Source organism: Mirounga leonina, unplaced genomic scaffold (assembly GCF_011800145.1).
Source record: "Mirounga leonina isolate KUSES-001 unplaced genomic scaffold, KU_Mleo_1.0 Mir_418, whole genome shotgun sequence".
Taxonomy (NCBI): domain Eukaryota; kingdom Metazoa; phylum Chordata; class Mammalia; order Carnivora; family Phocidae; genus Mirounga; species Mirounga leonina.
This window is the reverse complement of record NW_023270739.1, coordinates 24,167,131-24,181,956: the sequence shown is the minus strand read 5'-3', so window position 1 is coordinate 24,181,956 and position 14,826 is coordinate 24,167,131. Positions and strand designations below refer to the sequence as shown.

The following is a 14,826-nucleotide window of genomic DNA, read 5'->3' as shown; positions in this document are numbered from 1 at the left end:
TACAAAATGGTTACTATTTTGTACTCTTTTTTTTAAATAGGCAAAATAATTTACAGTCACAGAATACATCTACTAGAAAGAAATGGTTTTTTAATATCATCTTTAACAAATTAAAAAAAAACAAAAGCAACAATTCAATAAGGATCCTTCCATTGTTCTTTATACAGATTTAAATGCTGTTGTGTAATTTATCAGTTACATTTATAATCAATAACCATCCACTCACTGAGTTTAGAAATTACAGTATTTACTGAGCTAAACTCTCTCACAAAATAAGGCACAACTACATGATCACAAGTAGTAAACACAATACAAATAATGAATCCAAAACCTAAATGAGAAAATATTCATGCAAAAGTTTCTATAGAAACTATGAATATATGATCCAGTTCAAAGAAGTACAGAATGTCATATACATAACTGCATCATGTTACAATAAATTCATTACTTCTACACAGAAAGAACTTACCTATTTCCAATTCTTTTTATACAATTTTACATAAATTTAGTAAGTTTATGCACAATATTCACATCTGCAACAATAACAAATTGATCATTAAAATTCAGGCAAAGGGCGATTAAGACACGATAATGTGTGGCACATTATAATTACAGAATACCATTCATCAAGTTCATGTCTAGGAATACTAAATTGATGGCACATTTAAATCTTATGGATCAAATCATCCATGGTTTTATAGCCAAAGTGCATTAAAAAAAAATTGCTATAGTCAAACAGGTCTTGAATATCAAAATATATGATCATAATCTGCTCTCCACTTAAAAGCTAAACATTTTTATGCAAATGCAAAGTTAAAAAAAAAAGTGGCTTCCAAGTTCTCAAAACTATAAAATAATCTTAAAGCCTTTCTAAGACAGATGGGAAACTAACAAATTTGGCAGTTACTATTTAACATTACTGTGAGGAAACTATTAAACTAGCTAATTCCACATTAAGAGGTAGTTGAACAAAATGTTATTTGTACACTGCATTGAGGTCTTTGTGTTTGTTTCCCTCTTTTTTCTTCAAAATGAGCTAATCCTTTACCAGCAGCTTTGTCTTCTTCCTAGTAAAGAAAATCTGTAGGTATAGTTTACTGTACACTAACCCAGCAAGATTTGAATTCACATTTCTGTGCTGGGGTTTGGAATTTACTAACACATGATGCCAACAGACTTTGCATTAGAGCCAAGAGCTCAGACATGCCAGTTACAATTCACTGACAAATAATACCAGCAAACACCTAAAATGTAGAGACAGTAAGAACTCAGAAGATGGCTTTTTAATTAAAAGAAAAAGAAAATCCTTTCTGTTTCCAAAACACCTTAAATTAGTGAGAGTTAATAAGCAAAAAAAAAAAAAAAAGTTTCATGTCTAATATGATTAGTATAGTAGCCTACGGTAAATTGTTCAGGATCTATGAAATGAGATCAGCTAGATGAAAACTAGAAAATGACTCAAACACATATGATTTTATTTGTTGTCCTCCCCACAATTTGGGGGGAATCTGTGGGTGGGGGGGCAAGACAGGAAAAGGCCTTCAGGGAACCCAAATAGGAAATGAAGTGAACAAATATTCGAATCTAGAATCCTCATGAAGTTTTATGATCTTTAAAAAAGAAAAAAAAAAAATATGGTGCTATGAATAGCTATTTTTCCAACGTAGAAAGTTTCTAAGTTTCACACTAAGTTTCTTATGTGTTAAAGTATAGAATTAAATGTATTTGAAGAGTATATGAAAACTCTTAAATAATTTTAGCTCAATTTATATTATCCAACTATTATTTTTAATAAAGAATCATTGTAGTTCTTCTTTATACAAGCTCAAGGATGTATGTTTATCTAAATCGAGGGACTTAATCAGGGTCCTTAATAGCTACTGACAACAGGATTTTTCTTAAATGGGTTTTTTTAAATAATTAAATGAATATACGACAATCTCTTTTAGTTCATAGATGTTACAGGTAAAGCATAAACATAACTTTATTTCAGCATGATATCTGAAAGCAAGTGTGTATGATAAACCATTGCAAATGAAATATTAAGTCCCATCCTTCCCTGCTACTATTACCAAATGATTACACTGCACAAATGGATAACCTTATATTTTTTTCTCTAGAAAGAATAAACCAATATTAATGACCTCTCTACAGATGTTTTCCAATTTGCCAAATTAATAAGACCATGATAAATTAAAGTTCAATTCCATTGTTCAGCAAACAAATAAGCTAACTTTTAATTATCCTTAATTAGCCATTCCATTTTCAGTTCTGATTATAACTTTGGGATTCCCAAATACATTTGTTTTTGGCGGTATTCTCCTCTCCAGCTGTTACTTCAAAGTAATTTCATATCAGTATTTTTGCGAAGTAAAAAGATTTACCAGCTGATATGGAACCCCAAATTCACAACTATTTTAAATTTAAGTCAAGTTCACAACTTTCAAAAATGTTTCCCTATTAGGTAAGAAGAAAATATAAAGTAGACTATTTAATGTCTCCTTACTGTTTGTATTTATTTTCACAGATAAGACTAGAGCGATATCAGTTACCGGCTTTAAGATGCAAAATAATAAAACAATAGTGAAGCTGAGCTATGCTTGGAAAGGTTAAGTCAAAAAAAAAAGGAAAAAATAGATCCATTAAAAAAGCAAACTCATATTCCCAAAGATGCAGGAGAGACAATATGAGGGTATAATATAAAGGCTAATCTCAGAAAACTTCCCACTTGCAAGAAACTGAGACTAGAACCATTATACAATTTCTATTATTCATCCTCCATCTGGGGGTGAGGGTGAGAAGTTTTATAGAATTCTTAATTGAGAATATGTGAGAGTTTAAAAATGAGATAGAAAAAGACAAAGAAAAAGAAAAATTAACCCTAATCTTTAAAATACAACTCCAGGATAACCATAAAGTGAGCAAACTGATTTTACAGAGGTTTTCATAAAATCTACCCAAGAGAATTTAATCAATATTGTTAAAACAAAAACCATGTTCAAATTCATGATTAATACACATTTCAACATAAACTGTATTTAGAACACTTGAGTAGTAAATCTGTAACATAACAATGCAATTGAGCTATGGACCTATATGTAAGGAAAAAAAGTTTTATAGTTCTGTGCATGACTTCACGAAGCGCATTTAATATAATTAATGTGCTACTGTGCAACATATATCACCCATGTACATTTTTGTATACTAAATTTGGGAGAAAGAAGTAAGCTATGGAAGTGTATTCATGTCATTTGTGAACAATGAAATAATATTTAAAAAAATACATTGCTATTTTCTGTCCAAAGTTTATTTACATTTCATTGGCTAATTCTAAACTTGGCATGAAAGCTGTTCCAGGGGTTAAATGGAAAAAAGTAATGAAAGATGAGCCCAAGTCTCACAAAAATAGAAGAGTTTTACTTGATATTGATAACATTCCAAAATATATGAATTCTAATTTGGTCTAATATTGCAACCACTGTCCAAATCAAATAGTAGTCCAAGACCTCTATTAAGTGCATTTATTAAAAATCTAATGTTAGTGTAATACTACTCCAACGTTGTGGTAACCCATTATCCTTGCAAGTCATTGAAACATGCATCACAGACACGAACAGGCTTCTTGGAAGAAGGAGTTAAGGCATTTTTGGCTGAACACTCAGCACAGAAGATATTTCCACACTGTCTGCAGTGATGCTGTAAATGAGAAAAATTAAACAATTTCAAGCATAAAAACAATAACAAAAGCATTATGAGACTAGAAGAATACTGCAGACTGCACTGTGAAGGTATACTAACTTTCAAGTGATTAGTGTATTATTTAATAATATAATATTTCAGTACCTCAATTTAATCCCTTAGTTAATCCCTATTTACTAGATACTATGCTAAACATTTTATATGGAATTTATCATGGAATTCTCAAAAGAACCTTAAGAGGCATCTAAAAAGTGATAATAAAACACCTCATTCTACCAGGTGAAAACCATTCCTATTTGCCAAGTGTTTCAGGCATAATTTCGTCAATAGGAATATAAACCTGAAAGATCACATGGTATTATTTAGAATAAATTTTTTTTTAATCTCTACTTTTTTTTAAAAGAACCCAATGATGACTAAAACATGAGTTTAATACTGGCCCACTGGTTCAGAAAATGATTATTCCAGAGAGAAACTCAACAGGAAGGCAACGACTAAATTTAAAACTAAAACTCAAACACATATGCTGACCAGAAACTAGACTGCATAAAATTTAATGATTCTATACAGCTGTAAAGTTTCAATAAATAGAAAATGTTTTTAATCTGTCAAATGCAAGATTCTGTTCATGGTTAAAACATTCATTGATACTGAGAAATAAAATCCAGAACCACAGCAATATGAACAAAATCATTTACCCGTCTCACTGTTACTGAAAAGCCTTTCCCACAGGCCATACAGTTTTGTACTTCATTGTCTTCAGCCCATTTCCTATTTAACGCTTGTGTGTGTTTGATCTGTTTAAAAAAAAACAAGTGCCTATGCATTATAATATTCAACATTTTGAAGAACGATGCGTAATTTCTAATTTGGTGCCCAAGTTTTATAAAATTTTGACTTATAAGCACCATGGGCTAAAACTTTAAAAATTAGAAATACTTTGGTCATTTTCCACTGTCAAAAGTTGCTACATTCTTAAGTCTGAATGACAAAAATAAATAAATCAAATTTTAGTCCTCAAAGACATTGGTCATTTCTAATCTTTAGTGATTTCCTATCCATTCCAACCTTAATGATGAATCCTTTCTGGGCACCAAGCCGATCACTTCTTTTACAAATAGTGACTCAACTATTCCTTGGTGCTTCTGAATTTTCCCAGTACTGACAATTCATGAATGACAGGGCTTTCTAACTAATCCCAAGGGTCTCTCAGACAAATTCTGTATCGCTTTTACATAACTACCCATAACACCTACAATACCGCTACACAGAAAGTCACCATTCAAAAGTATTTATTAAATATTGGAGATATTTTTAAAGATTGAAAATATGCTTTTCACTAAAAGTTAATTCTGGACTGAAAAGCAGCCTCATGTTACCAGATGACCTACTTGAAGGGACTGATTTTCTCTGCCCAGCTCCTGCACTGCTGCAGTGGTATTATCCAGCTTTCTCTGCAATTCTAGGACTTTGGTTTGAAGCTTTTCTATTTCACCTTCTCCTTTAAGACATCTAGAATAGATTGCAAAGACATTATTTTTTTTTTAATGATAAAGATCCTTCTAGAACATAGATAATAAACTACTTCAGTAACTTCAAATATAATACATGAATTTCAACTATCTGATTATTTTAAGAGTTAGTTTTTAAATGGTTACATAAATACCTATAGGACCCACACATTTTTCTCAAGATTTCTATTTTAAAAAAATCATCTTTTCGTCACTTAGAATAGAAATAAACTGATTTGACTAGACATCAATCACCTTTCTAGTAGTGCTCTCCTTTCATCCTGATGATTCTGAACTGTGGCTTCTAATACTGCAATTTCACCCCGTAAGTCATCCGTCTGTTTCTCAAGCTCACTGACTCTCCGCTGACTGGACTGCCACTCCTTCTTTACAGTGCCTAAGTTTTCATTTAATGCTGTAATCTGCATGGTAAGTTTAGCTTCATTTTCTTCATGCTTCTTCATTCCTATTTCTTTTTCTTTTATTTCAGAATGCTGAGAAAAGGAAGAACAGTGAGGAAAAAACCTATTACAAAAGTAATGCAAAATAAATTTAATTAGCTATTGAATTTAAAGTATTGGCAACATAAATAATATTACTTCTTCGGGAAAGAAGGCAGGAGAATTTATTTCATTTTACACTAATAAAATTGATTCCAAAAACATCTGTGTAATCTGAACTGGCTCAAAGGCTACTATGCTGAAATGATGGTCACCAAGCTTCTTATAACACCAATTAACATAAAGCAATGTGAGATTTTCCTTTTCTCACTAGAGCAGGGGAACAACACAGAGTTAGGGATAGCAAGCAAGGTGTCCTGGACCCAAAGCTGGCATTTTCCGTCTCAAAATCCACATGCATCTTTTTCTCTATCAACCTGCCAAAAACTGAACAAAACAAAAACAAAAAACAAACAAACAAAATACAAACCCTTCAAATCACTGTGTGAACGTGAAATTGCAAATCTTCAACTAAAACATACAGCACTCAAGTTATGTGGGGCTATTTGGATTTAATTCAACAGAGGAAAGCCAGATGCTTCCCATTTTGGCATGTACAATTTAGGGAAGGAAAAGTAGACTTTGGTCATCAAAATTCCAAACTGAAGTTTCCGTTCTCCCTTATCAACGTTCACTTTGACTAAAACAAATGAGTTTAACATCATTAGCATTCACGCCATTTACCTCAACCTACATAGTTGTGGATTTGTTTTTCTGGCACTAAAAGTGTTGGGTTTTTTTTGAATTATGTATTATTGAATTTTCACTTATATAAACCAAAATATAATTCAAGACTAAAATATTTCCAAGTACATATCAGCTATTTAAACAAATCAGATCTCTCTTCTCAATCAAAAATTAAAATGCTAGGTAAGAGCATTTAAATCCTAACTTCTAAGTAGAAAAATCCTTTCTTATTGGATTGACATACACAATCAATCACAAAACACATTCCCCACCATTAACTTACTGACCAGTTTAGCTTCCTTCTCAGTAAATTCTTTCTTCAGCTCATCTTCTTCCTTTTTCACCTGCTCTTTTAGCATTTGCTGGTTTCTCTTCTCCTGTTCAAGGGTTGCCTTCAAGGAATCTACTTTCCCTTGAAGCTCTAATTTCTGCTGAATCAAAAGCTGTTTCGCATCCTTGAGATTTGTTACCTCCTATTGAAAAAGGCCAAAAATAAATCATCCTTTATGGTAAATATTTCCAAATGTAGCTGAAATGTAGACAAGTTATCATAACAATATATACAATATGAGTTTTAACCTCTTCTCTTAGGAGATTCTTTTTTTTTTTTCCTTAAAGCTCACTATTTTAAACAATTGGTTAAAAAGATGCAAGATTATTTACTTCCTGCTCAACAACCATTTAAATTCAAGTAATAACTTTACATGCGTGTTTTGATTCAATTATGTGAAAAACTTCCTACCCCTATTTTCCCTTTCTTCACTTAGCAAGCATTCATTGGTCACTGCTTAGGCATCAAACACTGTGTTAGGTTTTAAGAATATATATAAAAATGAATTATATACATTATCTGCTTTAAGGAAGTCATGGTGTATAAGAATATAATGATATAAAAAGATAATTATAAAGCAAAATGGTAAGTATATTAGTAGACATAAAAGGTAGTGAGAGCACTCAAGAGAGAATTTAACCTTTCTCTAAGAAAATTAGTAACTTTTTACAAAGCAAATTATAGACAATTAGTTTTTTCAACTGGCACCCTACTTATGCTTATGACAGGAAAAATGTTCAAAACAGATTATTAAAGATTTTAGGGAAGAAAAACTATTGAAAAAACAGAATCTCCTAAAAATCTTAATTTTAAACTCTCATATATTTTTAAGCTTACTATCTATAAGCATAATTTTCCAAATCAATAGCTCTTTTTTTTATTTTTTTAAGAAGGCTCCATGCCCGGCACGGAACCCAATGTGGGGCCCGAACCCACGACCCTGAGATCAAGACCTAAGCTGAGACCAAGAGTGGGATACTTAACCAACTGAGCCACCCAGGTGCCCCAGAATAATGATTATCTTAACATACCTTTATGCTTTCTTGCTTGTGGAACTTGAGTTCTTCACTCAATTTAGCAATTTCTTTTTCCTGTCTACACTTAATTTCCTCTATCTCTGCCAATTTAGATTTTTCATTTACTAGTTCTTTCTCTTTCAGTGACTGTAGAAAAATAATCAAAAAGTAATTTTAAAATAAATACTTAACTGAAAATCAGTGTAATAAAACTGTCTCTGCCCCTTTCTACCTAAGTTAACTTGAGCAAACTACTTACCCTCACTTGCCTCTGTGTCCTTATTTATATAATGTGAACAACAGTAAGATCTTTATAAGCATTAAATAGTTACTGTTAATACCATAAAATGAATAGTGTCTGGCCAAAGTAAGAACACTATAAAATTTAGCCAAAACTACCATTCTTCTTCTCATTAATGCTGTTATCATTACTATTATTACCAGCAATATCTTTATTTAAGGCACCTAGCTAGTAATATTACATATTATCTAATTTAATATTTATACTAAATAGCTCTTTTTAATCCTCATTTGATAAGTAAAGGAACAAAGGTTTAGAGAAGTTAAATAATCTATTAGAGGTACAGTCAAAACTATAACAAGGTCTGACTGATCTCTAGCCCTTGCAGTTAAAGGCCTATATGCTATAGTTGTCTCAGAATTTTCTAAACTTGAGGCACAAATCATGACTATCATGTCAGCTTCAAACCCCTGCCCCAACAAAAGCATCCCCCAATTTTTTAAATTAAAGAGACTTTCAGGAATTGCACAATTAAGATATACCAATGAACTTCTGAACTTGTATACTTCAGAATAATATCCTATCAGCTGATGGAAATATATGATTTCAACTATGAAGCCAAAAATAAAATGCTTCCTAGAATCTGAATTTCTCTTTCATATAGCATTTTAACTGACTTTTAAAGGTATTGGTCATATAATAGAAGGCTTTCCACTCTATAATTTAGCATCATTTATGTAAAATATACTCCCACTTCCCTTAGAAAAAGCTGGCTCTAAATTTTAAGAATTGTAAGCATAAGAATTCTAGAAAGTGTTATATGAGGAAGTTATGGAGCTATAAAACCTGTTTTAAATAACCAGGGGTCTATGGTGTGAAAAAGATTTGTTTGTAAAACTAAAAAGAGCAGTAAGAAAATGAGTAGAAATGACAAGGGAGCTATTAAGAAGTATTTCATAGCCTCAAAATTCCAATTACCACAAGTATTGTATCAGAAACTAGAAGCCCATCTAAGGAGAGCTGTTGAAGATAAAGGTGATGCCTGTATCGGGTAAGAGGTCTGACTACATGATTTCTAAAGCCATTGTAACTCTCAGATTCTAGATTTAGTCAGAAAATGAAATACCTTCTCTTTTTGAATATCCTGTAGTGTTTTACACTGCTCCTTCAACTGCTGTTCTTTCTTTGCGGACTCCTGCTCCAACGTAGCCTTGGCAGTTTTCAATTCTTGAATCAATTTATTTTGGTTTCCAATTTGATTTCTGTTTGAAATCAAGTCCTCCTGTGCTAGAGAAAGCTTCTCTTCTACAGACTTATAAAAACAATTTCCCCAAATTATTATGTCTTTTTTTGTTTTTAGCAAATTTCAACAGAAACAACAGTTAGCATAAGCACAGTAGAAAGCAATATACTATAAAAAGATAGCCTGTTATGCCCTTCAGTAAGATCAGGTAAAAGAGAAAGAACACTAGACAAATCTCTTAACTCTCCTGCCTATGGAAAACATTTTAGTCTAAAATATTTAATAAAACTGAAGCAATTCCAAAACCTTTAGAAATAATCTGTAAGTATTACTGGCTAAGTGGTATTAAGGAATATCAAATAAGAAGGGATCGTATCAAACACACTCAGGAGATATATACATATACATATATATAAAAACGCACATATATGTTTATATACGTGTGTATTTATGTATGTATTTGTATATGTGTGTATTTATATTTATTTTTACATATATATATAAAATTAGGAGATATGGGGAGACATGAAAACAAACAATTTAAAAAGAGATGTAGTTAAATGCTATATTACATATACACATATGTCTTACAGGACCTATGATGTCCCTTAACATGCTGAAATCTTCAATAAACAGAAAGGGTTTTTGTCTTGGGGAGAAAAAAAAAAAAGAAAACAACTGTATTTCACAGCTGCTAACCTGATCAAAGTGAACTAAAAGAAGAAAGTCTACCAGACACCTGGGGCTCTATTTCTGACAAGGCCATTAGCCCAGCCTCTTAACTTCCCATCTATGTGGTAGAAGTAGTGTTGCTAGTTAACGCTGCCATAGGTACTGACTGTTCTAAAGCCCAAATATTTTGCAAAGCCAAAGCCGGTGAAAAGGGCAACCTTTTTGACCTATTAGGTTTCATTCTGGGGTAGATATGGCAACAGGTGGGTAATGGAAAATGGCAGGAATCTTGCCACTTTCAGTGGCAACTGCAAAGAATCAGCAAGGAGGAAAAGGAACTCTAAGATGCTCTCCCACCATCTGAAAGAAGTTCATCTTTCTTATTCTGGAGATACAGCTCCTTTGGAAAGGAGGCAGAAGATATAATCTAGGAAAGATCCCTGCTGGCTAGGCTCGGCTATAGGAAGCATTCAAAGAAAAAAAAATAGATGAAAATTTTAAAATGAAGACCTCATTTAAGGAGTTTCTCAAGCTTCCTGAAAGAGAAAGTTTATTCCTTACAAATAAATCCAGTTCAGAAGTCTTTCTGATATGAATGAAATTTCAATTCCAGTGAACACTAAAAACTCTAAGGCTTCTTTTCCAAAAATCCTAAAGTCACTAGTCCTTCACTGATCAAGCAGCTAAACCACTGATTGAGTGTACTCTTAAGGTAGACAGGGAGGTAAAAAATAGTCCTTGACTTAAAGAAGTTGGCTCTGAAGCCTGAAAAACAGAACCAGCATGTAAAATGGAAGCTGTACATGCTAGGAGAGCATTTGCTATGTGTCAAATGAACAGAGAAACAATGAGTGTGAGAACTCCACCTGGAATGTGTTTACAGAAGGCTCCATGGTACATGTGGGAACTGGCATAAGCATCACAAAGGGATTTCAAGTAAAAATAATTAAAATTTGACAAAGCCTAGCCCATACAGTTCATAGCAATTATCAGCTAATAGGGGTCCTGATCTAACGCTAAAGAATACCAAGGCTTGCTAGAGCCTGAAGCTAACAGTACCCCCAATCTCTACCCAAAAGAATTCCAAACTGCTCATGGTATAAATAGTATAAATAACATGTATAAATAACATCCAATAAAATTTTAAATTCCCAAAAACCCAGTGACTAAATGTTTAAAATCAAGCTCAAAATCTGCACCATTCTTTTCAGAAGATGGAGAGACATGTTGCTCTACCCTGTCTCTGAATATTCATCTCTGTCATTCAGTGATATCCTGCCATGCATTTTAAATATTCCTTCTATCTTTCTTGTTGCAGGCCATGTTATTTTCATCTGCTCAGCATCTCTTCCCTTAGGGAACTCCCCTCTCCTAATCAATGGTTTTGTGGGCCTATCTTTAAGCCACTTACTCACACTGGAACAGGCAAATCCCTGAGTAGATCAACTACCAACCCTGACTCTGAATACCACCATCACATTATAGTAGTGTAGCTAAAAAGGAATTTCTGGAGTGTTCTGTGATAGCTACTGTTGTCTGCTCAACAATTTTTCCCTTTCTTCTTTCAAAACAAAACTTAAAATTTTAGTTATTACTTTTTCTTAATGTCTAATTAAATAACATAAGGAATGGTATTGGCTAAAGGTTTATATTTAATTCTAAACTTATTATCTTAGAATTTTTGCTTCACTCAGGGTACAAAATTTAAGTTAAATTCCACTTCTACCTTTCTTCATCAGTAAATAGCACACAGCATAGCCAATTTGAAATATCCAGTCAACAAACATAAGTATTTCATAAATATTCCAGCAGATGGGGCTAAAGGCATAGATCAGGCCAGCCTGTCTTCCATTCTACTGGTGTCTTGAAGTACACTGTCAGCCCACAGATGGCAGCCTTGACTTAGGTAGGTGTCATGTTACAAAGTTCTCAACCTCTCCCTTCTCACCTCTATGCAACAAGATCATGTAACATCCCTGAAGCAAAGGAAAAATAATGGCTGATAACCATCTCTTATTCTGGTCCATAAATATCATTTGAAGTTCTCTAGGAATTTTTTTTTAACTTCCTAAGTTGTTCTGATACTTTTGGAAGCATTAATAATAGAATTCAGCAATATTCTATTTTATATTTAAAAATCCTAGTGAAATGATGATAAAAGAGTAAAGGGCTATGAATCAGAAGAACTGAGATCTAATCATGAGTCTGTTATTGTGCAACTCTGGGCCTGTCACAAACCACACCAGGCCTCAGTCTCATCTGCAAAAAGAGGCTTTGGAATAGATCTATCCATGCCTCTTAATAGTTGAAAAACTCCTCAGCAGCCTTACCCCTCTGCCTTTCTCTTTTTGTCCAAACATTTGAATTTTTCTTTCATGTATAAAGTTATTAGTATCCAGCAGTTTTCAACCATAATAAAAATAGCTGTTAGCTTAGTGAAAGAATGTGATCTAAGAGATCTAAGTCCTGTCACCATGTTATGCTCTTGGGTAAATAACACACCTGTATGGGGGGGGGGGGGAGTATGATTTCTATAGGAGTTATGCAATCAATCATTAAGCTTCATCTCCTTGATCAGCTAAACATCCTTCTAATTCATCCACATTCTCCATCCTTACTGTTACTGCCCACACCACCATCATGTGTACCTGGACTCTGCCAAGTGTCCCCTCAGTCTCCACACTCAGCCCTGTTGCTCCACAATCCATTTCTTATCCTCAGCCAGTCACTGGCCTAAGCTATAGATCTAAGCATATCTTTTCTGTGGTCCCTACTGCCTTTAGGATAAAGTCCAAACTCTTCCACAGACCTTCCATGACTTTCAATAATGTTACAAAGAAAAAAATACCAATAATTTAAAGCTACTTAGAGAGTACAGCAAATAAGACACTTTCTAAACATCAGGTGGTATTTTTTTCTCATAACAACTCGGTGCTAGGAAAATTCTTTGACCCAAGTTTCCTATTTCTCTGTCAAATCATTAGTCACCATTGGTTCCTTCAGTTACCTTGTGGCCTGTCTGTATTCAGCCCTCCTGTTTCACCCAGTCTCTCTCATTCATCTCTTCTGCTCCAACCTCTTCAATTTAAAGCCCAGTCTAATCAATTCACACCTTGATAAATGGAATTTATGGAGAAAGGGAGATAGCCTCTTAACTAATCTCCCTACCTCTAGTTTACCCGGATCCAATCCAAGCTGTCTATAAACCTCTTCCAGGTTAAGTTGTCCAAAGCACTATTTTCTTCATTTTATTTCTCTGCTTAGACTCTTCATTCCACCCCACCCCCCATATACAGTCCAACCATCCTTGCTAGGCACCTAAAATACTTCACAATTTGATCCCAATCTTTTTTAACTTAATCTCCAAACACAAAACAGCATGCTAGCCAACTGGTAACTGCCTCCTCGCTCTGCTCATTCCCACTGCAGCACCTTTTCTCAAATGTGCCTGAGTTAAATGACCTTCCTCAGGACTCTCTATATATTCAAATTCTATATATCCTTGAGAACCTGTCAAGTCCTACCTCCTTCTAAAGCCTTCCCTATAACAGCCTATGATAAAATATAGACATACTATATTTATACATATTATATATAAATAAGCTGTGATTTTCAACAAAATTTTTCAATAATGTACTTTAAACAACAACAAAAAGAAACAAAAAGCATAATATTTCACCATGACAAAAAGAGAGAGAAAGAGAGGGAACTAGCTGAATCTTCTGGGAGAGAACACAAATGTTCCATTTACCTTAGAGAACTCATACCTTAATGCTACATAAAAATTATACTTTTTCCATATCCTTTATTTTAATAAACATGATACTTTAATCAAATAGTACTGTCAAGAAAAAGGTTTCCATATATGTTTAGATAATTAAGGTTAAGTTTACTTTGAGTTATAATCTCCTAATTCTATTCATTAAACATTCTGGTAGTCTTGGGAAGTTGACCAATATATAAAGTCAGTATTGCCTGACAAGCAACAGTAAAATTGCTTGCATTTTCACAAGTGGTTTACATTTTAAAAATCCTTAGATTTTTCTAACAGCAGTCTTTTTTATTTATTTCATATTTTTTATTTAATTTCAATTAATTAACATACAATATACTCCTGGTTTCAGAGGTACAGGTCTTATATAATACACAGTGCTCATTATATCACATGCCCTCCTTAATGTCCATCACCCAGTTACCCCATCCCTCTACCCTCCTCCCCTCCAGCAACCCTCAGTTTGTTTCCTATGATTAAGAGTCTCTTATGGTTTGTCTCCCCCACTGATTTCATCTTGTTTTATTTTTTCTTCTCTTTCCCTATGATCCTCTGTTTGTTTCTAAATTCCATATATCAGTGAGATCATATGGTAATTGTCTTTCTCTGACTTATTTTGCTTAACATAATACCCTCTAGATCCATCCATGTCATTGCAAATGGCAAGATTTCATTTTTTTGATGGCTGAATAGTATTCCATTGTGTGTGTGTGTGTGTGTGTGTGTACACATATACCACATCTTCTTTATCCATTCATCTGTTGATGGACATCTGGGCTCTTTCCATAGTTTGGCTACTGGAACATTGCAGCTATAAACATTGGGGTGCAGGTGCCCCTTTGGATCACTACATCTGTATCTTTTGGGTAAATACCCAGTAGTGCAATAGCTGAGTCATGGGGTAGCACTATTTTCAACTTTTTGAGGAACCTCCATACTGTTTTCCAGAGTGGTTGCACCAGCTTGCATTCCCACCAGCAGTGTAAGAGGGTTCCCCTTTCTCCACATCCCCGCCAACCATCAAACAGCAGTCCTTTTTAAAAATTACCTTTTTACATAAAGATAGCAAAGTCTTTAGATAAGCTTATAATATAGCAGTTAACATATTTCCAGATTATTTTACTGTTGCAGATGTTATTTTTAAATGCCTATAT

General features: G+C 33.5%; 1 protein-coding gene across 1 annotated transcript in view; it reads right to left on the bottom strand.

Annotated features, from left to right (window-relative positions):
• Positions 1-235: 235 nt before the first annotated feature.
• EEA1 (early endosome antigen 1) overlaps positions 236-14,826 on the bottom strand; it is a 127,923-nt gene continuing 113,332 nt past the window's right edge. The window contains exons 23-29 of the mRNA XM_034987850.1: positions 9,112-9,297; positions 7,760-7,891; positions 6,685-6,870; positions 5,466-5,704; positions 5,091-5,211; positions 4,398-4,496; positions 236-3,696 (exon numbers count right to left, since the gene is read on the bottom strand). Of these exons, the coding sequence (XP_034843741.1) occupies positions 3,574-3,696; positions 4,398-4,496; positions 5,091-5,211; positions 5,466-5,704; positions 6,685-6,870; positions 7,760-7,891; positions 9,112-9,297 (1,086 nt within the window). The 3' untranslated portion in view covers positions 236-3,573. The remainder of the gene's footprint in view (positions 3,697-4,397; positions 4,497-5,090; positions 5,212-5,465; positions 5,705-6,684; positions 6,871-7,759; positions 7,892-9,111; positions 9,298-14,826) is intronic.